This window comes from Artibeus jamaicensis, unplaced genomic scaffold, assembly GCF_021234435.1.
Source record: "Artibeus jamaicensis isolate MK-2021 breed Jamaican fruit bat unplaced genomic scaffold, CSHL_Jam_final contig_452, whole genome shotgun sequence".
NCBI classification, from domain to species: domain Eukaryota; kingdom Metazoa; phylum Chordata; class Mammalia; order Chiroptera; family Phyllostomidae; genus Artibeus; species Artibeus jamaicensis.
In genome coordinates, this window is record NW_026521837.1 from 16076658 (window position 1) to 16103866 (window position 27209).

At 37.1% G+C, this 27209-nt stretch overlaps 1 protein-coding gene across 3 annotated transcripts; it reads right to left on the bottom strand.

Moving 5' to 3' along the window:
- Window positions 1-1550: 1550 nt before the first annotated feature.
- ADH1C (alcohol dehydrogenase 1C (class I), gamma polypeptide) lies at window positions 1551-24275 on the bottom strand. Of its 3 annotated transcripts, XM_053666411.1 has the most exons (9): window positions 24183-24275; window positions 21976-22077; window positions 20551-20689; window positions 9812-9899; window positions 9496-9715; window positions 7031-7291; window positions 4590-4725; window positions 3854-3992; window positions 1551-1810 (listed from the first exon to the last, which is right to left on the bottom strand). In XM_053666411.1, the coding sequence occupies exons 1-9, from the start codon at window positions 24261-24263 to the stop codon at window positions 1786-1788; spliced, it is 1191 nt and encodes a 396-aa protein (XP_053522386.1). In that variant the 5' UTR covers window positions 24264-24275; the 3' UTR covers window positions 1551-1785. The 3 variants fall into 3 exon arrangements, with proteins under 3 accessions (XP_053522386.1, XP_053522387.1, XP_053522388.1); XM_053666412.1 differs by lacking the exon at window positions 21976-22077; XM_053666413.1 differs by lacking the exon at window positions 3854-3992.
- Window positions 24276-27209: the final 2934 nt, after the last annotated feature.

Below are 27209 nucleotides of genomic sequence, written 5' to 3' on the forward strand. Positions count from 1 at the left end.
CCTTCCCCACTGATGTCAATGTGAATAGACAGCCAGTGTTGGATGCAAAAAGCACGTACCCTCAACCTCACCCCCCGCCCCGTGGAGGAGGATGGTGCCACTCTGTGAGAGCACTGACATGCCCACCTATACCCTGGTCTCTGCCTGCTCCCCACAAGCTGGGAGGAAGGAGAGATGAAGCGGAAGGTAGGCCTCTGTGCAACCAGCAGAACTTTATGCTGACTTTTGTGATGTAGTTATTTAGAACCATCTCCTTCTTCCCTGGGTCTCACATCATCATGATCAATATAAAAACATTGGAGGACTCAGCAGCATGGGTCCATAGTCTTCCATGATGTTCTCATAGGAGCATTCTGAAGCCCCCTGGACTCTCGGTATCTTCTTCATCCTCTTACAAAACAATTATACTGCTTCTTACATTTACATGGCACTTCATAGATGACAAAAGCTTTCTCACTTAGCATCATCCCATCTAATCATCCTGAAGCAGTAATGGGTATGTAATTTTTTAAATCAAAGGACCAAATAGGCTCAGAGAGGATGTGTAACTTATAGGAGGTCACAAGTAAGTGGGAGATGACTTGCTCTAAATATAGGATCCTTTTCACATTACTAAACAAATTATAGACACGGAAACAAATACACTTTTGGAGAAAGCTAAAATTCCTTAAAGGAACAAATTTTTCATTACTCATTTAGAGATAAAGTTCAAAATGCAAATCTTCTCCTGATTGGGAAAGTGTTAATGTACTACGGGCTTTCACATATTTAAAAAAATTAAAACTAATCCCAGGGTTATAGTCTTGACTTAAGACAAGTTCTAGATTATAAATAAATTTTTAAAAATGTATAAATATGTATAAATATACATATATAGTTAGAAAACATTGGTTTGGATGTTTGTGCTATTTCTTAGTTACCATTTTACATGCTGTGTCCACATCTGCTTCATCCCTACACTTTAAGTCACCATATTACTTTTTAATTGTCTATGACTCATTTCAGTGAATTGTAATAATTAAGGTGGTTTAACCAATAAAGCACTTTTATGAGTAAAAATTCCAGATTTTTAAAATATGTTTCCAGAAATAGTATAGTTTTCACATTTACTATCTGAACCATACATTTGTCATAGGTAACTTTTTATTTAAAAGAATAATTATATATTCAGTGCCAAGAGTATAAAAGCAATAAATATGACTTTACTGCATCATATAAAAATGTGTATGCAACATTTCCCTAAGAAACCCTCTGCACTTAGATGCTCCGGACCTTTTCTCCTTAAGAGTCTTAGCATATTTTTTTCCACACATAGTTCTTACCTTAAGGTATTGGTGCATTTCATAAAAAGGAAAGTATAGACAGTGAGTGTGGAGGCAGAAGTACAAGGCTTCAAGCACAACAGCCCATCATGTGAGTGTTAGAGGCAAGTATAACGAGGACCTCTTCCACTGAGCTTCAGTGACTAAGGGTGGCTAAGATACAAAAAGGGCAAGAAGTCAAAAGAATTATTTTTCCTGGATGGGAAAGATGACATGATTCAACACAAGTAGAGTGATTAAGAAGGAAAGCTTATTGAAGTCAGTTACACAGCTGATGGTTCACCTAGCTGTCACTTAAACTTTAAACATTTGCTTGAAAAATGATTTCACATCAGTTTTTGTTTCTTTGGAAGAGTTCCCATGTGTAATTTATTCACAGCATCTCTGAAGAATGGATGTTTGGCTGATGTGCCAGATGGTGAAGGAGCCAGAAGACTGCTGCAAGTGAAGCATTTGCATGGTCTCAAAACGTCAGGATGGTGCGGATACTGAAGTAGAAAATATAGAGTGTTAATTGTTTTAATGTTTAGATGATTCACTCTTCTGCGTGAGAGCCTAAGGAGCATCTGATGTGTGTCAGTGAACAGCTTTGTGTTTCCTGCCACTCCATTCACAACCCTTTGCACTAAATTCAAGTCAAAGAGCAGCAGTTCACTTTTTCCAAGTTTGGTCTTGTATTTTCTCCAACCTTAAACTCAAACATAACAGCCTGAACATGACTGCCATTTAGGCATTATTGAGGAGTAAACTAATTTTTAACAATGCTATGAGGCAGGTTCTAATGTTATTTCTAGTTTAGAGATGAAAATACTGAGGTTTGGAGAGATTTGTAATGTGCCCTAGGTCACATATCTAGTGTGAAGTTCTGGGATTTAAACCCAAATACAAAATTACACAAATTGCAAGATGACATGTAACTTCATTAAAAGAAGTAATAATGTAATAGTTACGACCATGTTGAAGGTTTAATGGGGCCTTGATAAAGCAGTGCTTAAGGAGCCTTGGAAGTAGAAAAAGATGATTTGTATTTAGGGACACTCTGCTCTTGGAAAGATCAGAAACATAACATTTACACTGAAACTAATGTTCCTTCTAAAAATCATCTTCTGATGTATAAATGCTTTTAGGAAAAGAAGGTCTTCATGCCTACAAAAATTATACATATATAATTTTATATACATACACGTGTGTGTGTACATATATATTATATATATACACAAGAAAATATCTAGATAATTTAGAAGTTAAAGGACAGAGTAAATATAATTAAAATAGCCTGTTATCCCACAACTAAGAGATAATCAGTGTTAATATTTTCTTGCATTTTGATCAACTTTTTTTCTAGACATATGTACATTTTTTATTGTGCTTGTTGAGAACTTGGGATCATATTGTACATACAAGTTTATATTCTTTACTCTATAATCTGAAATTATATTATGAAACCATTTCTTATTAATGACTTCTTTGGTTTTTAGTACATGTTGGAAGCTCTTGAAACCATCTCTGTAATGTTGAACTTTTAGGATAGTTACAATTTTGTTGTTATATATAACAGATGACTATGCTTAAATAGAGGTATTTGCATTATCTGATTATTTTTTAGAATAGATTCCCAGAAATAGAATTGTCCAGACAAAGCATGTCAGGTTTTTTTTCCCCTGATACAAATTACCAAATTGCTTTCTAGAAAGGGTGTAATCTGATGCTCTGTGATGCTAGTTTCTTTCCCTCTTCAATAATACTTATCAGACTAAATGTCTAGTATAATATGTTAAGTGTGTGGGTACTTAAGAAATAATTAAACTTTCAACTTAAAATTGAAAACCTCATGAGAAGAAGTGTGAAGTAGTAGAAAAAGTTTGGGCTATGAAACTAGAAGGTGGAAGTTAGGTATAACTGCCTATTGCTAGTTGTGCCTCATCTATAATGCAAACAACAATTTTTTTCTTTGTAGGTGGTTGTGGAGTTAAACTTTAGGGCTATGAAGTGAAATTGGCTTGTTTTGCTAAGCTATGAAAAAAATTAAGACAAACATTTACAAGAACATTCTTCTTTACTACCATTCTTATTTGTGAAAAATTCTTTGTATATTGAAAAAAGATAACAGTTTTTTAAAGAAATTATTGTGATATCTGCATAGAAAACAATCCCAATGGAGCTCCACCTACTCCCATATATAATTTAAATTTACGGCCACTAATGGTCAATCTTTTTAGGTGGCCAGGCAGAGGCTGCAGGAGCTCCAGGTTATGATTATGACTCTGATTTTTTTCCTTGCAAGGGTGAGTGTTCTCTTGTAAATAAAGGTCAGTGGCTTTTATAATTTGGACTCACCATAACCAACATATGTAATTTCATTTCAGCAGAACACAAAATGCAAAGCTATTATTCCTAGTTTCTTACAATATGGTCTTGCATGAAAAGACTGAATTAGTAATGGAAAACCAAGGCACTCCAATGCTTTTCTCCTATTTTCACCTTCTTTCTGTTAACCAAAACCCTATTCTAAAAGGAAACTTAAAAACTACCTCTTTCCACTGCGAAGCAGTTCATATCCTTCATTTATTTTTTCAAAAGGTAAAACATGGGTTATTAATGGATCAAATGAAAATTTCTTAGCCATAAAGTCAGCCACAAGTTTGGGGACAGACTCTTTGCTCTTAAAACCTGAAAAGAAAATGACACAATTGTTAGATGCAGCTAGGGGTAAGAGAACTGGATAGGAGACTTTCCTAATAGAGTTAAAATGAAAGTTCTACTCAGAGTACTATTACTGAGGTTAATAAGAGACAGATTGCTTCAATATCCTCTAGTAGTGGTTAGACTTTTTTTTTTTACTTAAAAAATCTGCCTAGATAATCAAGGGTCCTTAGTTATTAGCTCTCTCACAAAGAAATTATAGTATGGATGGTTATTTCCAAAGTCAAGGAGCAAATTGCACAATTGTCTAAATTTGGGTAATGAAAGCAGACATGGATGGTTACTCTGGATTTCATGGATCCTAGTAGGTATATTCAGTGCCTTGTGGAGTCACATGTATAAAAAGAAGTGGTGATGAAATACCCTAGTTTATCGGGACACGAGAAAAATCTGTCTCGGGAACTTGTGCATTAGTTCCACATGTGGTTGATTTGGAACCTATAGATGCAAAGGATTTTACATTTATTTTAACCATGTTGATCTTTAAAACCTGGCCTTGGAACTTGATGAGGGGAAGAAGTCCTGAGGTTAAAAAAAATTCAGCTCTTGAACCTAAACACATACCACCAAAAAATGCTCCTTTCCAGGTACGCCCAGTCAATAGCAACATGGGGTCCATGGAGAGATTTTTGGAATTAGGAGGTACTCCTACAATGACGCTGACACCATATGCATCTTGACAGCATGACAAAGCAGCCACCTGGAATAAAATTAATATTTGGCATCATTAAAGTGGATTCTATGATAGTCCTCACTCACGATCTACAGTATCATGTAATATTGATCTAGCTAGACTGTGAACATGTGGAGGGAAGAGGTTATATCTTTGGCATCTTCATTCCCCATTATGCCTAGGATAGTGCTGTGGCTTTAGAAAAAACCCAGGAAATATGTTTTGAATAAGACAATGGATGAATGAATTTGTGTATTCATAATTCTTTTTAAAAATAATGAAGAGGCGAACATCATTACAAACATACCTGTAAAAAGTCTGATTCCTTAAATACAAGTAATATTTTGTCATCACACAACTCACTGGCAATCTGAGTGGGTTAACTTATTTTCTTTTTGTTTATTAAATAGATATTTTGAACTCAGTACTTTGAACCAGGTGTTTTGATGGTGAGTGAGATATAAGGTAATTACATCATCATAATTTGTCTCTGGTCCACTTGATGGTCTCCCTTTTTAATGGTTCCATATACTACTGTCCATTTCTAATGTGGATACTTTTTCTGATTTATGTATTTATCCAGCTTTGTTAAGGTATAATTACCAAATAAAATCTGCATATAGTCAGGTTATAAAATATGTTTCCTTAGGGCATACTATGTAATTATTTAATATACATATGCAATATGAAGTGATTACCACAGTCAAATTAACACATCCCTCATATGGTTACCATTTTCTTTTGTTTTGTGGTGAGAACACTTGATGTTTATTCCCTTAGCAAACTTGAAGTATAGAATATGGTATTAATGACCATAATCACCGTGCTGTAGATTAGATTTTCAGAATTTACTCATTTTATAACTGAAAGTTTGTACCCTTTTACCAACATCCCCCCATTACTTATGCCAACCACCATTGTACTCAATGGTTCTAAGACTTCAGCTTTATTAGACTTCACATATAAGGGAGATCACAAAGTATTTATCTGTCTAGCTTATTTTACTTAGCATACTTTCCTCTAGTTTTATTTATATTGTTGCAAATGGCAGAATTTTTCTGATGTTATGGTTGAATAATATTCCACTATACACATATCACAATTTCTTTTTTTAAAGATCTTATTTATCTGTTTATTTTTAGAGAGGAAGGGAGGGAGAATGAGAGGAAGAGAAACATCAATGTGTGGTTGCCTCTTGTGAGCCTCCTACTGGGGGCCTGACCTGCAACCCAGGCATGCGCCCTGACTGGGAATCAAACTGGCGACCCCTTGTTTTGCAGGCCAGCCCTCAATCCACTGGGCCACACCAGCCAGGGTGAAAATTTCTTTATTTGGCCATCAGTTGATAGATACTTAGCTTGTTTCCACATCTTGGCTGCTGCGAATAATGCTTCAGTAAACATAGGGGTGCACATAGCTACTTGAGGTAGTGATTTCACTTTATTTGGATATATACCTAGAAGTAGAATTGCTAGGTTATATGATAGTTCTACAATGCTTTTTGTAATGGTTGAGCCAATTTACGTCCCCTCTGACAGTGCACCACAACCTTGCCAAGGCCATGTCTTGGACCTTTTGATAGCAGTCATCTTAAGAGGAGTGATGAGGTGTTATCTCATTATAGTTTTGATTTACACTGCCCTGATAATTAATGACGATGAGTACAAATGGACATACCTATTGGACTGAAATGAACATGTTTGAAATGTGCTTTTGCCTTCCCAAAATATACATTGATTTTATTTTAAACCATACCTATTATTCTAGAACTTCGAAAGAGAGTATCTCTGACCCAGTCAATGTTTTAAATATTTTTGTAGTAGGAAAAAAAATTTAGGGTCCCCAGAAGTATACATAATGATTAGTCCTTTGATTATGAAGTATGGCATTTGGAAAACCAGGTAAGCCCAGAACATGTGGCTATTAGATATTTGGTGTCTTTAATTAAAGTAACAATCCAATTCCACATGAGAAGCTGGAAGAAATATAGCTGGAGATGTCTTTTGCATGGTAATTGATAATGGTTTGTGAATTTGTATTATTTATATTTATTTGAGTTTGAATTTTTAAACTAAAAATTAACAAAGAAAGTTAAAAATGGCTCAATAAAAAAACCTGTCTTCACTCTCTAAAGTGGAAGTAGTTTGCTTAGGTGACAAAATGAAACTTTTCTTATAGTAATAAATTAAACAATCCAGGTATCAAATAGGAGATAGAAAAAACACCATTCATAGTTTAAAAATATTCTGCACATATAATATCTATATTCTGCTGCCTAAAACCTACTCTAGAATGCAGAAACACATATTTCAAAGCATTTCACAGTACATACCATGGTGTCAAGTAAACCAACGACTTCAAATGAAAAATCTACACCTCCATTGCTCATTTCCCTCAGCACCTCCTCGATGGGTTTCTTGAAGTCCTGTGGGCTGATACACTCAGTGGCACCCAATTCCTTTGCCTTCTCAAATTTGCTTTTGTTGATGTCCACCCCAATGATCCTGGCCGCTCCAGCCACTTTACAGCCCATGATCACAGATAGGCCGACTCCTCCGAGGCCAAACACCACACAGGTGGAGCCTGGGGTGACCTATGTTTCAGAAAATGTGAAGATGGATTAAGTAATTATTGTTGGAAAGTAACTAAACTGTATGAAGTGCCATATCTTATCCATTATCAGTACTATTCAGATTCTTCTGTCCAACTTGCTCTCAAACCTCTTTTGGCTTCTGTTGGTTCATGTTTAAAATATTTTTTTTTAATTTATTTTTCGAGAGAGGGGAAGGGAAGGAGAAAGAGTGGGAGAGAAACATCAATGTGTGGTTGCCTCTTATGGGTCCCCTGCTGGGAACTGGCCTGCAACCCAGGCATGTGCCCTGACTGGGAATCGAACCTCAATACTCTGGTTCACAGGCCCGCACTCAATCCACTGAACTACACCAGCCAGGGCTGGTTCATGTTTAAATTGAAGGCTTTGAACTAGATCAGTGGTTCTCAAACTTTGCAGACATTAGAATCACCTAGGGAGCTTTAAAACTTCTCAGTGCCCAGGTCACAGCCCATAACCAATTCTATCTCTGCAGGTAGGACACAGTTCCCAGGTGACTCCAATAGGAAGCAGAGGCTGGGAGCCAGGGACTAGAGGATCTCAGAGCTCTAAATGCCAATGACTCCTATCTTGTAGAGAACCTAGTGACGGCAATCCATTGACAGGCTCCAGTAAATTGTACACACGCAAAACAATTTTGGAGAAATTAAATAAGTGGAAAAGGTATTCCAGGAGGCCAAAATTAATCTAACCAAACCCACAATGATTAACTCCCCGGTTCATTAACTTTCAGTAGTCATTACTAGTATAATGAGAGCAGAAATTAGCTGTGAGGTAGAAAAGTTATTCTCAGCTTAAAACCAAACCTAATGACTGGGGAAATTAACTCAAAACTTTAAGGTAATACCGCTTAAGACCAGTGTAATCTTAGTAGGTTTTTACCTTTGCTTTTTAAAAATATACTAATGAATAATAATTTAGTAAAAAGTTGCTCTACATTTCAATAATGGTTAAAATTCATTATCATGAGTGCCCTCGGCTTCTGCTCTGTGTGTAGGCTCAGTTAGATCATCTGCTCAAACAGATGATGCAATTGCACAAGGGACTTAGTGCTACAGTCACAGACTTAGTGCTGTCAGTTGTTGAAATCAGCTAATGACTTTAATATATCTACTCTGCTTTAGGAGTCAGCCTTCAGTATGGGTAAAATATTCCTTCTGTACCTAGCCATTCTCTGGGGCACTTCATCACTTTTTACTTTACTTAGAAAAGTATGGCGCTTGTGATTGTAATTTTAAAATGTAGGTAATAATATGTAATGGTTTCAGATTCAGCAGGGATTTGGAGAAAGATGCTAGTCACAGCTTTCATTCTAACCTGCCATAAGATTTTGGGCAAATAGCTTTAGGTATCTGGGCCTCCTAGAGTTTCAAACTTTTGGGAAGAGGGACCTTAAAGAATTTCTTTTTCAAACCTACCACCTCTGAGTGTGTGTGTGCGTGTGTGTTTGTGCATGTGTGCATGTTCATGACAGGGGAGGAGTAGCAGCAGTGAAATCCCCTAATGAGTGGAATAAATGCAAAACACATTACTGAAACTTCATTGCTTTCCTCATAGCCATCTACAAAGCAGTTATGTTGGTGCTGCTTGGTCTGGAGGTGTAGCAGATAAGACTTTGGAATCTACTGTTAATGCTAATTCTGGGAGTAGAGGATTCATGGACTAGATTCTGCTCAAAGGCAACTCTTTCATTTCATTTACTTTGGCTGCCTCAAAAACTAGCAGAACCTACTGTGCCTGGTGTTATGTTTCTGCTGACTCATCAGAGAATAAATGACTAAATGAGGTCTCAGCTTGAAAATTTAGTAATCTCATAAAGAACAAATAGAAACAAATAATGATTGAAAATGGCATCTTTACTTTTTCTTCACTAATTGTCAACAGTTTTTCACTTGTTCTAAACAGATACATTTTCTAGGATATGCTCTTAATTCTCCCTGAAGACATTTTTCTACTCATAATCAACGACTTAAATTCTAAGGAGTATATTAATGTTATTGTGGTAGTGAGGGGGAAGCTACCAGTAAATCTATGAAGAATTATCTTTAATTGCTGTGAGAAACCACTTTCCTGTGGTGGCAGGAAAACGGAGACCACTGTACTTGAACAATTAAAAAAACCCACTTTCCTTTTGGTTCCTGACTGTCCAAGTACAACTGGTTTTATCATGCATTGTTCATTCCCACCTTGGCAACTTTGACTGCAGATCCATAACCGGTAGTGAATCCACAGCCAATGAGACAGACTTTCTCTAGTGGTGCGGCTGCATCAATCTTGGCCACTGAGTTCTCGTTCACCACTGTGTACTGGGAGAAGGTGCTGGTGCTAAGGTAGTGGTTGATGGTCTTTCCTCGGCAGGTGAACCTGCTGGTACCATCCTCCATGGTCCCCTTAGGCATGATTAACCTGGCCAGTACAACACAGAGACACACAGAGCATGAGACAAGAGTATAACCACAGTGTAAATTCATTGGCTATGTAAAGAGAGTATCAGAAACTTACTCATTTTTCAAGCACAAGTTGCCTTCTGGGTGTTTACAGACACTGCATTTCCCACACTGGGGAACGAAGAGTGGGATGACTTTATCACCTGGAGGGAAATAAAACAAATTCTTGTTAAATCTCTGCCCAGGAATTAATATAGCAAGAACCTAAAGCTAATGGGTATGTATTACAGGTGGTTGCCTTTGAATTGGGTCTAAGAAATACAATCTAGTCGCCATGATGCCATTGGTCAGTGCCTGGCAGCATTGTGATTGGTTGGGGTTTATAAGTGCCTGCAGATTGCTCAAAAGGCAATGCATGTGTACGAAACACCATGCATTTTCAAATGTCTTTAATGCATTAATAGTTATCTTTTATCCCGTGTTTTTTTCTCTTCATGGTTTTATATATATCTCATTTCACACTTAATAATCAAACCTCATTAAACAACACCCTAGATGAAATGGACTTAACTGATATATATAGAGCCCTTCATCCCAAAGAAGCTAAATACCCATTCTTTTCAAATGCACATGGAACATTTTCAATGATAGACCACATGATAGGACACAAAATGAGCCTCAAAAAGTTCAAGAAAATTGAAATCATACCAAGCATCTTCTCTGACCACAAGGGACTGAAATTGGAAACCAACCCCAAAGGAAAAAACCCAAAGAACCCAAAATCATGGAGACTGAATGGTACGCTATTAAACAACGAATGGGTCAAGAATGAAATTAGGGAAGAAGTCAAAACATTTCTGGAAACAAATGAAAACGAACTCACAACAAACCAAAACTTATGGGACACAGCGAAGGCAGTCCTGAGAGGGAAGTTTATAGCAATACAGGCCTACCTAAAGAAGATAGAAACATTTCAAACAAACAACCTAACCCTACACCTGCAAGAACTCAAAGAACAACAACAAAGACAGCCCAGAGCAAGCAGAAGGAAGGAAATAACCAAGATTAGAGCAGAACTTAATGACATAGAGATTAAAAGCACAATTCTAAGGATCAACAAATCCAGGAGTTGGTTTTTTGAGAAGATAAACAAAATAGACAAGCCTTTAAGTAGGCTCATTAAGAAAAGAAGAGAGAGGACTCAAATAAACACAATCAGAAATGAAAGAGGAGAGATTACAACTGATACCACAGAAATAGAAGGGATTGTTAGAAATTACTGTGAAGAACTGTATGCCAAGAAATTTAAAAACCCAGGGGAAATGGACACATTTCTAGAAAAATATAATCTTCCAAAACTTAATGAAAACGAAACAGAAAATCTGAACACACCAATAACAGCAAAAGAAATTGAAGCAGTAATCAAAAACCTCCCATCACACAAAAGCCCTGGACCAGATGGTTTCACAGAAGAATTCTACAAAGCATTTAAGGAAGAGCTAACCCCTATTCTCCACAGACTATTCCAAAACATGCAGAAGGATGGAAAACTCCCAGATTCTTTTTATGAAGCAAGCGTCATCTTAATTCCAAAACCAGATACAGACGCAACAAATAAAGAAAACTTCAGGCCAATATCGCTGATGAACATAGACACTAAAATCCTCAACAAAATATTGGCAAATCGCATCCAACAATATATCAAAAAGATCATACACCATGACCAAGTGGGATTCATCCCAGGGATGCAAGGATGGTTCGATATTCGCAAATCAGTAAATGTAATACATCACATAAACAAAACCAAAGACAAAAACCACATGATCGTATCAGTAGACGCAGAAAAAGCTTTTGATAAAGTACAACACCCAATTTATGATAAAAACACTCAGCAAAGTAGGAATAGAGGGAGCATTCCTCAATATAATAAAGCCATATATGAGAGACCTACAGCCAATATCATACTCAATAGGCAAAAATTAAAACCTTTTCCACTAAGATCAGGAACAAGACAAGGGTGTCCACTTTCACCACTTCTATTCAATATAGTTTTGGAAGTTTTGGCCACAGCGATCAGGCAAGAAAAGGAAATAAAAGGCATCCAAATAGGAAAGGAGGAAGCAAAACTGTCACTGTTTGCAGATGACATGATAGTGTACATGGAAAATCCTATAGACTCTACCCAAAAACTGCTCAAACTAATTAATGAATTTGGCAAAACAGCGGGTTACAAAGTCAATATCTGGAAATCAAAGGCATTTTTTTGTGTACCAACAATGAATCAGAAGAAGCAGAAATCAAGAAAAAAATCCCATTCGATATAGCAAAAAGAAAAATAAAATATCTGGGAATAAACCTAACCAAGGAGGTAAAAGACCTGTATGCAGAAAACTACACAGCCCTGAAGAAAGAAATCAGGGAAGATACAAACAAATGGAAACATATACCGTGTTCATGGATTGGAAGAATTAACATCATCAAAATGTCCATACCACCCAAAGCAATATACAGACTCAATGCAATACCTATTAAAGTACCAATGGCATATTTCACAGACATAGAACAAACACTTCAAAAATTTATATGGAACCATAAATGACCCCGAATAGCAGCTGCACTTTTGAGAAAGAAGAACAAAGTAGGATGGATCACAATACCGATATCAAACTGTATTACAAGGCCACTGTAATCAAAACAGCCTGGTACTGGCATAAAAACAGGCACATAGACCAATGAATGAAACAGAACAGAGAGCCCAGAAATAAACCCAACTCTCTACAGTCAATTAATATTCCACAAAGGGGGGCAATAACATAAAATGGAGTAAAGATAGCCTCTTCAACAAATGGTGTTGGGAGAACTGGACAGCTACATGCAAAAAAATAAAACTTGAGCACCAATTTACACCGTACACCAAAATAAATTCAAGGTGGATAAAAGACTTAAATATAAGCAGTTTCCTCTAGAACATTATTAAAGTTCTAGAGGAAAACATCAGAAAGAAAATCTCAGATATTTCACGCAGCAACATTTGTACTGATATGTCCTCTAGAGCAAGGAATATAAAGGAAAGAATAAACAAATGGGATCTCATCAAAGTAAAAAGCTTCTGCATGGCTAAAGAAAACAGTATTAAATTAAAAAGACAACCAACTGTATGGGAAAACATATTTGCCAATGATACCTCAGACAAAGGTTTAATCTCCAAAATATACAAAGAACTTACACGACTCCACTCTAAGAAGACATCTAACCCAATTAAAAAATGGGAAAAGGACTTGAACAGACACTTCTCCAAGGAGGACATACAGAATATCCAGAGACACATGAAGAGATGCTCAATATCGCTAGCTATCAGAGAGATGCAAATTAAAACCACAATGAGATACCACTTTACACCAGTCAGGATGGCTATCATAAAAAAAAGCAACAAACAACAAATGTTGGAGAGGTTGTGGAGAAAGGGGGTCCTTAGTTCACTGTTGGTGGGACTGCAGACTGGTACAACCATTATGGAAAACAGTATGGAATTTTCTCAGAAAAATAAAAATCGACCTGCCTTTTGACCCAGCAATCCCACTGCTAGGATTATATCCTAAGAATCCTAAAACATCAATGTCAAAACACCTATGCACCACAATGTTCATAGCAGCACAATTTACAATAGCCAAGAGTTGGAAGCAACCTAGGTGCCCGTCAGTAAATGAATGGATCAAAAAATTGTGGTACACGTACACAATGAAATTCTATGCAGCAGAGAGAAAGAAGGAGCTACTACCCTTTGCAACGACATGGATGGAACTGGAAAGCATTATGCTGAGTGAAATAGGCCAGGGGTTGAAAGACAAATACCACATGATCTCACCTTTAACAGAAAGCTAAACAACAAAACTAACAAGCAAGCAGAATAAAAACAAAGACACTGAAATAGAGAACAAGGGGACAGTGACCAGAGGGGAGAGGGAAGAGAATTTAAGGGGGAAAAGGGGGAAGGATTTGGAGGAACAAATATGAAGGACACAGGGACGAGAGCTGGGGGGGAGATGAGAGGGTGGTGGGGAGCACGGGATGGGGGGCAGCTGGGTTGGGAGAAATAGACAAAAACCTGTAGTTGAAAATAACTAAGTAAAAAATAATTTAAAAATAATCAAATCTTAAATATTCTTACTGTAAGTATTTATAAATTTTAGTTGTGAGAGGCAGCTGTAGTTTCGTTAGTTGTTGGGGTTAGTCAACAATTTGTAATAGTTTGGGATATAGTAAAAATAAGGATTTTGATAAACATTTCTTTGTTTTTCAAAGTGACTGTTTATTTTACTATAAAATGTGTGCCTATTTTAAAAAATTTTCATCTAGTTATATTCTCTCTCTTTGAAAATGATGTTTTAGGATTCTTAGGATATAATCCTAGCAGTGGGATTGCTGGGTCAAAAGGCAGGTCGATTTTTCTTTTTCTGAGAAAATTCCATACTGTTTTCCATAATGGTTGTACCAGTCTGCAATCCCACCAACAGTGAACTAAGGACCCCCTTTCTCCACAACCTCTCCAACATTTGTTGTTTGTTGCTTTGTTTATGATAGCCATCCTGACTGGTGTAAAGTGGTATCTCATTGTGGTTTTAATTTGCATCTCTCTGATAGCTAGTGATATTGATCATCTCTTCATGTGTCTCTGGATATTCTGTATGTCCTCCTTGGAGAAGTGTCTGTTCAAGTCCTTTTCCCATTTTTTAATTGGGTTAGATGTCTTCTTAGAGTGGAGTCGTGTAAGTTCTTTGTATATTTTGGAGATTAAACCTTTGTCTGAGGTATCATTGGCAAATATGTTTTCCCATACAGTTGGTTGTCTTTTTAATTTAATACTGTTTTCTTTAGCCATGCAGAAGCTTTTTACTTTGATGAGATCCCATTTGTTTATTCTTTCCTTTATATTCCTTGCTCTAGAGGACATATCAGTACAAATGTTGCTGCGTGAAATATCTGAGATTTTCTTTCTGATGTTTTCCTCTAGAACTTTAATAATGTTCTAGAGGAAACTGCTTATATTTAAGTCTTTTATCCACCTTGAATTTATTTTGGTGTACGGTGTAAATTGGTGCTCAAGTTTTATTTTTTTGCATGTAGCTGTCCAGTTCTCCCAACACCATTTGTTGAAGAGGCTATCTTTACTCCATTTTATGTTATTGCCCCCTTTGTGGAATATTAATTGACTGTAGAGAGTTGGGTTGATTTCTGGGCTCTCTGTTCTGTTTCATTCATTGGTCTATGTGCCTGTTTTTATGCCAGTACCAGGCTGTTTTGATTACAGTGGCCTTGTAATACAGTTTGATATCAGGTATTGTGATCCATCCTACTTTGTTCTTCTTTCTCAAAAGTGCAGCTGCTATTTGGGGTCGTTTATGGTTCCATATAAATTTTTGAAGTGTTTGTTCTATGTCTGTGAAATATGCCATTGGTACTTTAATAGGTATTGCATTGAGTCTGTATATTGCTTTGGGTGGTATGGACATTTTGATGATGTTAATTCTTCCAATCCATGAACACGGTATATGTTTCCATTTGTTTGTATCTTCCCTGATTTCTTTCTTCAGGGCTGTGTAGTTTTCTGCATACAGGTCTTTTACCTCCTTGGTTAGGTTTATTCCCAGATATTTTATTTTTCTTTTTGCTATATCAAATGGGATTTTTTCTTTGATTTCTGCTTCTTCTGATTCATTGTTGGTACACAAAAAATGCCTTTGATTTCCAGATATTGACTTTGTAACCCGCTGTTTTGCCAAATTCATTAATTAGTTTGAGCAGTTTTTGGGTAGAGTCTATAGGATTTTCCATGTACACTATCATGTCATCTGCAAACAGTGACAGTTTTGCTTCCTCCTTTCCTATTTGGATGCCTTTTATTTCCTTTTCTTGCCTGATCGCTGTGGCCAAAACTTCCAAAACTATATTGAATAGAAGTGGTGAAAGTGGACACCCTTGTCTTGTTCCTGATCTTAGTGGAAAAGGTTTTAATTTTTGCCTATTGAGTATGATATTGGCTGTAGGTCTCTCATATATGGCTTTATTATATTGAGGAATGCTCCCTCTATTCCTACTTTGCTGAGTGTTTTTATCATAAATTGGGTGTTGTACTTTATCAAAAGCTTTTTCTGCGTCTACTGATACGATCATGTGGTTTTTGTCTTTGGTTTTGTTTATGTGATGTATTACATTTACTGATTTGCGAATATCGAACCATCCTTGCATCCCTGGGATGAATCCCACTTGGTCATGGTGTATGATCTTTTTGATATATTGTTGGATGCGATTTGCCAATATTTTGTTGAGGATTTTAGTGTCTATGTTCATCAGCGATATTGGCCTGAAGTTTTCTTTATTTGTTGCGTCTGTATCTGGTTTTGGAATTAAGATGACGCTTGCTTCATAAAAAGAATCTGGGAGTTTTCCATCCTTCTGCATGTTTTGGAATAGTCTGTGGAGAATAGGGGTTAGCTCTTCCTTAAATGCTTTGTAGAATTCTTCTGTGAAACCATCTGGTCCAGGGCTTTTGTGTGATGGGAGGTTTTTGATTACTGCTTCAATTTCTTTTGCTGTTATTGGTGTGTTCAGATTTTCTGTTTCATTTTCATTAAGTTTTGGAAGATTATATTTTTCTAGAAATGTGTCCATTTCCCCTGGGTTTTTAAATTTCTTGGCATACAGTTCTTCACAGTAATTTCTAACAATCCCTTCTATTTCTGTGGTATCAGTTGTAATCTCTCCTCTTTCATTTCTGATTGTGTTTATTTGAGTCCTCTCTCTTCTTTTCTTAATGAGCCTACTTAAAGGCTTGTCTATTTTGTTTATCTTCTCAAAAAAACCAACTCCTGGATTCGTTGATCCTTAGAATTGTGCTTTTAATCTCTATGTCATTAAGTTCTGCTCTAATCTTGGTTATTTCCTTCCTTCTGCTTGCTCTGGGCTGTCTTTGTTGTTGTTCTTTGAGTTCTTGCAGGTGTAGGGTTAGGTTGTTTGTTTGAAATGTTTCTATCTTCTTTAGGTAGGCCTGTATTGCTATAAACTTCCCTCTCAGGACTGCCTTCGCTGTGTCCCATAAGTTTTGGTTTGTTGTGAGTTCGTTTTCATTTGTTTCCAGAAACGTTTTGACTTCTCCCCTAATTTCATTCTTGACCCATTCGTTGTTTAATAGCGTACCATTCAGTCTCCATGATTTTGGGTTCTTTGGGTTTTTTCCTCTGGGGTTGGTTTCCAATTTCAGTCCCTTGTGGTCAGAGAAGATGCTTGGTATGATTTCAATTTTCTTGAACTTTTTGAGGCTCATTTTGTGTCCTATCATGTGGTCTATCATTGAAAATGTTCCGTGTGGCATTTGAAAAGAATGTGTATTTAGCTTCTTTGGGATGAAGGGCTCTATATATATCAGTTAAGTCCATTTCATCTAGGGTGTTGTTTAATGCTGCAATATCTTTGTTGATATTTTGTTTGGAAGATCTGTCCATTTTTGATAGTGGGGTGTTAAAATCCCCTACTATAATTGTGTTGCTGTCAATATTTTTCTTGAAGTCCTCTAAGATTGTCCTGATATATTTTGGTGTCCCTATGTTTGGTGCATATATGTTTATGATGTTAATGTCTTCTTGGTTGATTCTTCCTTTGAGTATAATGAAGTGACCTTCTGGGTTCATCTTTATGGCCCTTTTTTGAAGTCCATTTTGTCCGATAGAGAATTGCTACCCCAGCTTTTTTATCTTGTGTTTTTGCTTGGAAAAGTTGTTTCCAGCCTTTCACTTTTAGTCTGTGATGGTCTTTTTTCCCGAAGTGGGTCTCTTGTAGGCAGCATATGTGTGGGTCATGCTTTCTTATCCATTCAGCTATTCTGTGTCTTTTGATTGAAGCATTTAATCCATTTACAGTTAAGGTTATTATTGATAGGTACTTATTCATTGCCATTTTTGCACCTGTGTTCCTCTTTGTCTGTCTCTTTTCCTCCCTTTCCTTAAAGCAGTCCTTTTAATATTTCTTGTAGAGCTGGTTTGCTGGAGGCATATTCTTTTAGATTTCTTTTGTCTTGGAAGCTCTTTATTTGGCCTTCTATCTTGATTGAGAGCCTTGCTGGGTAAAGCAGCCTTGGTTGTAGGCCTTTGGTTCTCATTACTTGGAATATTTCTTGCCATTCTCTTCTTGCTTGGAGTGTTTCCATTGAGAAGTCAGTAGCTAACCTTATTGGGGCTCCCTTGTATGTTACTTCTTTTTTCTCCCTTGCTGCCTTTAAGATTCTTTCTTTGTCTTGGAATTTTGCCATTTTGATGCTGATGTGTCTTGAAGTGGGCCTTCTTGGTTGGGTTCCTCTTGATTGGGACTCTCTGTGACTCCTGAATTTGTGTGACTTTTTCTCTCATCAAATTAGGGAAATTTTCTCTCATTACTTTTTCGAATACACTTTCTATCCCTTGTTCTTCTTCTTCTCCTTCTGGTATTCCTATTATTTGTATATTATTACTTTTCATATTGTCCTGCATTTCTTTTTATCCCTCTTCATTCTTTCTGAGCCTCTTTTCCTTTTCTTGCTCTTTCTGTGAGATGATTTCTACTTTGTCCTCCAACTCACTGATGTGACTCCTTGCCTCATTTATCCTACTTTTGAATCTTTCTACTGTGTTCTTCAATTCAGAAATTGTATTCTTCATTTCCTCTTGTCCCTGCTGATATTTTCTATTTCCGTTTTCATGTTGACGTAGATTGCAGAGAGATCATTGTAGTTCCCCTGTAGTTTTTGATAGCTCATTGTGAGCTCTTTGAACTTCGTGACTACCAGTGCTTTGAATTCACTATCTGATGGTTGATTAGCCTCTATTTCATCTAATATTTTTTCTGAAGTTTCTGCTTTTTTTTTCATTTGGGGATTGGTTCTTTGTCTTCCCATTGTTTGAGACTCTTCTTGTTAGTCTCAGCTTCTAAAATTGATCTGTTTTGACTTTCTGGGTTTATGGTGTGAACTTCTGTGGTATGATACTTGTGAAGTTCAGTGGTGCAGACACCTTCAGGTATCTTGATGTTCTCCGTGTCCACCTGCTCTCACGCTGGTCCTTGCACTGGTCCCTGCGCTGGTTGCGTACTACTGGTGAGTGTTCCGGTTCCCATAGCTGACTCCCCAGAGACCCGGCCTGTAGCTATGGCAGCAGCACGGGGGCCTCAAGTGTCCCACCTCCCGTAGCTGACTCCTCTGGTACCCAGGCCCATCACAGGGGCCTCCAGTGTCCCGGCTCCTGCAGCTGGCTCTCTAGCCCCCAGGTCTCTTGCTATGGTGCCGTCACAGGGGCCTCGAGTGTCCCGGCTCCTGTACCTGACTCCCCGGTGACCAGGTCAGTCACAGGGGCCAAGAATGTCCCGGCTCCCGTAGCTGACTCCCCGGCTCCCAGGCCCATTGCTATGGCAGTGGCATAGGGGCCTCTTGTGTCCCAGCTCCCGTAGCTGACTCTGCTGCTGTCTGGTGTTTCAGCATTGGTCACAATCTCTGGTCTTTTAATTTCATAAATGCTGGGTAACCGATGGTTTATTGTGCTGTTTCTTTATAGATCTGCCGGGATTTTCACCCATGAATACAGGAGCTAGAATCTGCTCTGTCCTACTCTGTTGCCATCTTCCCAGCATCCCAGAGTGCCTATTTTTTTAAATTTTAGTTTTTTTTAAAGAAAAAGCAACAATAATGGGAAAAATGAATTCAAGAAATTTCTTTGGGAATCTCAATCCTCGCTAATGAGTTAGGAGCTTTCTTTTAGGATAAGAACAAACTTTCAAATGTTTTTAGCTGAATTATTTATTTTCCCTGCTGTGGTGGAGGGAGGCATGGTGAAAAATAAGGGTATCATTTATTATTAATTTATTTCTAACTAAAGAAAATACTAAGAACTGAAACTCAAATAAAACCACTTATTTTAATATTTTCTGTCCTTAGGTTACTTAAGTATTTGATAATGGGGGAGATTGAATTTACTGGCTACAGTGCTTTGTTTTATAATTAAATATAATTTTTATTTTAAATGATCTATTCTACTCATCTATGGAACCCATAAAAATGGTTGGGCCATTTTTCTCTATAACATCTGTTAGATAAACTTTATATGGAGATGACAGCATGAACATTTTGTATTTAATCATTCTTTACCTCTAAAAATATTTATCTACATTAATACACAATAAGATCAAGACAAAATAAGTATTGAAGATAAACTAGTACTTTGTAACTATGGTTAAGTATAATTAAACAGATATAGTTCATGCAGGGTGGTAGGTTTCTCCTTTCCTTCTAAGTAGTCTGTTTCATTCTGTATTCAAGAAGGGGGGTCACACTGGAAAAGAAAAATCAGTAAACAAGTTTTACTTCCCACCTAAGAGGAGATCATGTTGATTCAGTCAGAGCCTCAAGGTCCCTATTCTGTAAAGTCAGCAAAAAACAGTTTCCATTCACTGATCTATAGGCCCAGGACATAGACGAAAGTTTTTTTCCTTGTCCTATTTCTATTTCTTCTTGGACCTGAGAAAAGACAGTTCTCAGCAACACTAAAATAGGTTACTTGGTTGTAAACACTCTCAAGCAGTGGGTCTCTTTTTTATGGCCAGGTGCTTGACATCTAGCAGGTATTCAACAAATGCTTGCTGAAGGAGAGAATCCATGAGTGCATGAATGCACGCACACCTGAGGCAGAAAGAAGAGGAAGACACCTCTCTTTAAGTCCCAGCTCTGCTGCATCCTCAGCAAGGTCTTTCATCTTGCACTGCTTCAGTTTCATCATCCAGGCTGGATGATCTTGGGGTCCTGAACAAAGGTACATTCTCCAAGTGTGAATTCTGTACCTGGTTTAACTGTAGTCACCCCTTCTCCAATGCTCTCCACAATGCCGGCTGCCTCATGGCCTAAGATCGCAGGTAGAGGAGTGACAAAGTTTCCAGTAACCACGTGGTTGTCTGTCTGACACAATCCTGTGGCCACCATCTACGGGGTAAAGGAAAGATAGATTCAGAAGAACTAATGGTTCTTTGGAAAGATAGATTCAGAAGAACTAATGGACTTAACATGACCAATTTCCTAAAGTTGGACTTGGGAAGAATTTCCAAGGATTTTGCTAATAATCCCTACTCTTCCCAAATACAAAAGATTCTGTTTTTCCCAAGATTATTCAGTCTAATACTTAATACTTTTCTTACCTGCCTTAAACACTTCAGAATATCTAAAATAATTATTTCTGAAATGTGTAAGTCTCATATAATCGACAAGAATCTTTTTTAATCAAAGTACAAACCACAGATTAGTACCAAGAAAATTAAATCAGTTAAGTTCTACCATCTAATGCTAATTGATTTTAAAATCTATCATCTATCTATATCTCTTCATATTCCTTTGCCCTTTTTCTATATAAACATATCAATTCTTTTTTAATTTTATTAGTGTGAAAGAATTTCAATCTGAAATGGAACCATTGGATATAAAATGGAAAATCTCGTGCTTGCCCCATCACGAAAACAAAACACAAGGACTGAGAGACTGATTTCCTTAAATGCCTGATTTCTAGAAAATATTATCATTTTTCCTAAACAATAAAGAGTTGGCCAGGGATTGCTTCAGACCAACCTTGGGCAACTTTGCTCATGTTTTCCAGACATGATTAGCCAGGTTTTGTCTGCATGGGGAATTTTCAATGCTTGTCTCCATTTGTTTTTGTTGTAAAGGTAAAAAATATTAGTGAAATAAAAATAAAAGAATACATTGCTGCAATATTGTCATTAGATTAAGCAAATTTCAAGGCCCAAATTAATTAAACAACAATAAAAGAACATCATATAACAATAACAATAGAAGGTGCCATCATAACAAAAATATACATTTTAACTGACTATAACTGAACTCTCCTATCTTTAAATTTCTTGCCCTTGAGTTACCCTACCCCAAGCTCTGAACAGACTAGCATGTAGCTTGCTACAATTTGCACATTCTAAATTGCAATTCCTCAGTTATTTTTGAATAAATCTTTTTGACCATTTTAAGTTTGACTCAGTTTACCTCTTTATTTAGGTAGACATTAGGATTATACCGTATATATTCTTTCTTCTCTTTTTTAAAATTTAACAACTTGTATTTATGTCTTTCCTTGACAGAAAATGTAATTCCACTGTTTGGATTACTATAGATAAGGCACCTCTTAATGAATTTTTGGTTATTTGTATAACTATTCTCTGAGTTTTTTAATCCTAAAATTAAATAGAAGTGAAAAAATGTTTCACCTTTATACGAACTTCATGAGCCTTTGGGGGTGCTACCTCCACCTCCTCAATGGAAAAGGGTTTCTGTACCTCCCATAGCACAGCTGCTTTGCATTTTATCACCTGGAAATTGAACAGAAAGATGATGCCCGTGATACCCTATTCTTTAAGTCAGGGACTGTGACTTTCATCTTTTTATGTTCAACATCTAGCCCCATGTCTGGAACCTAACAAATGTTATATAGAAATGAACAACCTCTGATTTGCAAAAGGAGAAAAAACCCTCTAAAATGTGTAAAATAATTATGTAAGAATTAACTACGAGACACTGAGATAAAACAGAATATGTTCTTTTAGGCCATCCTTATGTTGTTTCTTTTTCCAAGGGTTGTTTATTCCTGATACTTCCTAACACAGTCCTGAAATCGGGTGTTTACCTACAACTCTTGGCTTGTACATGAAGTTTTTAAATCACATTTTTTGTTGTTGTTCACAGATTCACTGTCTGTTCATATAAAAGCTACTGCTCTCTTGCTCAATTTTTTCCCCTTAAGCCTAAAACAATGTGACTTTGATTCCAGTGCATACTTGCCTCCCTGCATAGGATTTATTTTTCTCTATTTGCCTGTCCTTCTTCGATTTTTTTCTCTCTCCACTACTTCTGTATGCCACCTGTTTACATCACTCATTTAAAAATGAGTTTTTGGCAGCATGGCTTTCATATCTAATTTATGTGTAGCTATTCTTTCCAGATTAGATGTGGGCCGAAAATCACAGAGGTTATAGCTACACAGACGTACTCTTACTCACATACACACATATATATTTAAAAATGAGAAAACTGTGTGTTTGATATTTTAGCTAGCATGTTACCCATAAATATTCTTCAAGATTAAAATTGAACATGTATTTTAGTACTTGAGAAGGTAATAACCTGTCTTCATGGTTGCAAGGCTTATACATTTGAGGTTTTTTTTCTAGACAGAAGGTTTGGTAATAATTGTAATTATGAATTTATAATTAATAAATGTAAATGCGATTTAAAATTCAATCAAAATTTATCCTTTTGACATTTTATTTTCTTGTTTATATGTCAATTCTTCCACTTTCCTGAGTGTTTGGGATGGTCAATGCATAGTAAACATGAGACTACTTAGAAAGAATATACTAACAGTACATAGGTCCTGATTATTGGGTGTTTATATAATGGGCAGGCACATTGTGACCTGTGCTGAATGAGTTATCTGCTCCATCTTTAAACCCCACAGGATGAAATCATTAACTTATTAGTATATTTTTCAAATGACAAAGTTGAGCCTCTGTTGATAATTAATTTTCGCAGTCACAAAGTTGGCCATCCAGAGAATGAAGATCAATCCAAAGTTATCTTTTCACCATCCCATGGTCATAAAAGATTAACCAAAGTTTAAATTCAACAGCGGTGACTAACATTTATCGAATTATTTCCATGTACCAGGCACTAGCCTAAGTGCTAAGCAGTATTAATTTGTTAAGTTCTAAAAACTACCTTATAGCATAGGCATTATTATGATTGCTGTTTGGCATTTGAGGAAAATACAACACAGGGAGAATAAATATAAATGGAACTGTACCACAAAGCTGAAAGCCTAATGTTGCACCAGAGGTGGGAGGTTTGACTGCTTATTGTTTATTGTTCTCATGAATATATTTAGTTTACTCTTTTGCTTTCAGAACTCAGGATTTGGATAAAAATTTCCTGGATTGAGCCATAATCAGACACTTATAAATCAGAATTTGCATGCTGATGTTGGCTTACTTGAGCTTGATGATTCTAATGCTTTGAGATCAATAAAATTTTATCAGACTTAACTTTCCTCCTGTGTTAATAGAAAGATGATTACAAAGAAGAACATTTAAATTATACTTCTTAATATTAATATAGAGATAAATTCTTGATTAAAATATTTTGAACTTTAGGTTTTTGAATTACTCATAAGTAGCTGTAACTACTTAACATTTATTTAATATAAAAATAAAGACTTTAATAGGTAAAGATTCTATACATTCTTGTTAATGATATTTAGGAACAGCCTATTCGATTGTAGTTCAACATACATTGCATAATAAAGTGTACATTCTATATTTTAGTATATATTGTTTCTAATTTAGATATCACTTAAATTATTCATTAAATACTACATCTCTTTGTATATTATGTTTTCAAAAGTAAAATGAAAATTGCTTACTTTTCCTGCTGTGCTCATATTCTGTTCTGTCTGCAGGCCAGGAGACTGAATTCTTGCAGACTGTTCCCTGCGCAAGTACATGCAGCAGTTATGTTGCACAAATATTTTGTTGCTTAAGTAATACCCAGTCTCAGACATGTGATCTGGAGTCTTTAAGCCACGCCCATCAGCTTATTCCCAAACCATATCAAATCAGAAAAAAAAGGGTACTGAACCAGCACTAAAACCTGGATTTTGTTTGCAATATGCTAGTTAGAGATAAGAGCTTGATATCTTGAACTATTTTTTACACATAAATTTTAATCTCCCTGTCTCTTTCTCCTGGATTCCATATTTATTCTCTTTCAATCCTCTGTTTTACCTTTGTGTGTATTAATCCTCAATTTCTAATCCACATGTTGCAGTTAGAAAGAAGGAAGAGTAAGGGAGAAGCACAAATGACATATGACAGAGAGAACTATAGACCAGAGAAATGTATTTTCTCCAGCTCTCTCCTATTCTTCATTGCTGAGAAGTCAGACATCAATCAGTCACAGAAAAGGTGCTCATGACCCTGTCATTTCTGCCTTACTCAATACCTATCAGCATCGTCTGAGCACCTCCCTGTTACAGGCATTCAGTTTGGTACAGTGGGGTGGCAATGAGAGTAACAGAGGGCCTCTGCCTCTGCCAAAAAGCAGCATGGGGCAATGCTTATGATATTGCCTTGGACTCAGGGCAGTCCCTATGCTTACTAGTTGTGTGAATTTGCCCTTAGCTGCTTTATTTGAAAAATAATAGAATAATAGTACCATTTGAAAAAGCTGTTGAACAGATGGGCCAAACCCTTTAAAGCACCTATTAGGAAACCTGACAGGACAATCTTCAGTAAATACCAGCTACAATGATTATCCTTAAAAGAGAGCTCACAGTCTATAGGGGGAAACAAGTCATACCATCTACTTTGAAGAGAGGGCACCTGACTGAAAGACTCAGTGGAGGCTTTGTAGAGAGAAGACATTTAAGTTAGAAACTAAATAAACATGTTTTGGGTAGAGTAAAAAAAAACAAAACCTTATGCACTTCTATTATCCTTTGGTCAGTGCCATGAATAAAAAAAAAGAGAACATGAGTCTGATTTTTAATAAATCTTAAGTCTTATACTAAAACTTGGGAACACAGCATATTAAACTACTTAATTAGATATAGTCTGTCAACATGTATACATTAATATAAAGGGTGTATTTTTCTAAAATTGTCAAGGAAATGACACAAAAATGTGCTTGGCAGTTTTTTTTCTGAGTACCAAACTAAAATAATCTAAATGTTTAAATGAAATATATTATGGGTCAACATGATGAATAGCTAAGTAAATAGTCATTTTTGAGATGATGAAGGAATACAAATATTGTAGAGTGATTTTAAAGTAATGCACCAACTCCACAAGTTTAGTAATATAAACATACATATCAGTAAGGAAGGGTGAGTAGACAGAAAAGTGGTTCTGTGGAAAGTAACTTCATAGACTGATGTGATCATAAACTCTTAAGTGGGCAGGTCGCAGTGGGTAGTCATGTCCAGGCAGGTAACTTCTCTAGTAAAAGGATTACCTTGGCCTTCAGCAAGCCCTGTCCATTGTGTCTGTGCACCTAGGTTAGAACACCTTTGAAATGCCTCTTTTCAGAGATCTCCTTCTGAAGCATGATCACCCTCATGAGAACATAGAGTCCTGTTAACTATCCAGTACTTCAATCCTTTCCTTTCTGTCTGCTAGCTTCACATAATGTTCCTTACATTCTCTTCTTAATTCCAAATGCATAAAGAAAGCTGCAAACTGTCATTTCTTGGAAGTGTTTTTCTCAGTCTGTTGAGATCTTGCTTCCAGACGTACCCTCTATTTGGCTCAAATAACTTATAAAAATTATCTACAGGTTTGGCATTCACGTACATATAACAGATTTTAGGTAACCTTGAAATATTCCAAGTAGGCAGAAATGTGAAATGGGCTGGCCCACACTGATGTGTGGTGGTTAAGAACAGGGAGGATCACCTCAGCTGCAGAGGTCCACTGGGATCCCCAGCCAGGAGAACCAGTGCTGGGAAGATGAATCCCCACATCAGCTGGCTGTGAAGATCAGTAGGGACTTAGTTCTGGTGAGATGGAGGACTGCTGTAGGCCAAAGTGATCTCTTCAAGGGTTGGAACACAGACTCACTTAACCATAAACACTCACCCTAAGCTCCAGAGGAGGTACAGCAATTCAAAGGGTGTCAGGGACATGTGGGAAAAGACTGATTTTCTGACTTCAGTGTGAAGGCTGGTGGGGAAGCTCTTTTAGAAATTACAGTGCTGGAAGGTGACATTGTTCCTTTGTTGAGCCCTTTCCCCCCTCAGCCTTCAGGCAGGTGCAAAATCTAAATCTCCACTAACTTGGCTAATACTGATCTTGACTACTCTGGTGATACTCTGAGACCCTATACCACCCAATTCACATGCCTGGTCCAAACCTATTTCATGGGATAATCCACACAAGCAGCCATCCTTGGTCCATGCTTTGGACTTTCCTAAAATCTCACAGGTTCATAAACCCCAAACAGGCAGTGGTTGGCCTCAGTATGCCCTGTACTTCTTGTTAAGTGGCCCAAAGTTCAGCACTTCTGGCAGCTGGCTTCAGTTCACAGCACAACAACTCCCAAGTGTCCCCAAGCCCAGCATAGGCAGCTACCCACCACAGATCACGTTGTAGTTCCTACCAGGTGGTCCTAGGCCAAAAGCAGATGTTGATCTTGGCCTACACAGAAGCCCCTCTCAAGAGCCCTCGGAACCAACACCCTTGGTGGCCAGCTTCAGACCACACCAGGGCACTGTCTAGTTAATGCCATAAATGGCACACCCAAAGGATGGACTTGGCAGGCACCATAGCTCCACTAAAGTGAATCCCACTCCATGGGGTCAGTACCACATAACAGCTTATCTGCTGTAGTCATGGCCAGTCCTAACCCCCAGTTAGCCTGTGGGTCAGTCCCACCCACTAAGGTGCTTAAAGCA

Coding starts and splice junctions, on each gene's coding strand:
- ADH1C (XM_053666411.1), bottom strand. CDS start 24,263: ATGTACTTGCGCAGGGAACAGTCTGCAAGAATTCAGTCTCCTGGCCTG. Junction 20,690..21,975: donor CTCATGAAGTTCGTATAAAG/GTGAAACATTTT, acceptor TTTACCCCGTAG/ATGGTGGCCACAGGATTGTG. Junction 4,726..7,030: donor TTGGTTTACTTGACACCATG/GTATGTACTGTG, acceptor ATTTTATTCCAG/GTGGCTGCTTTGTCATGCTG.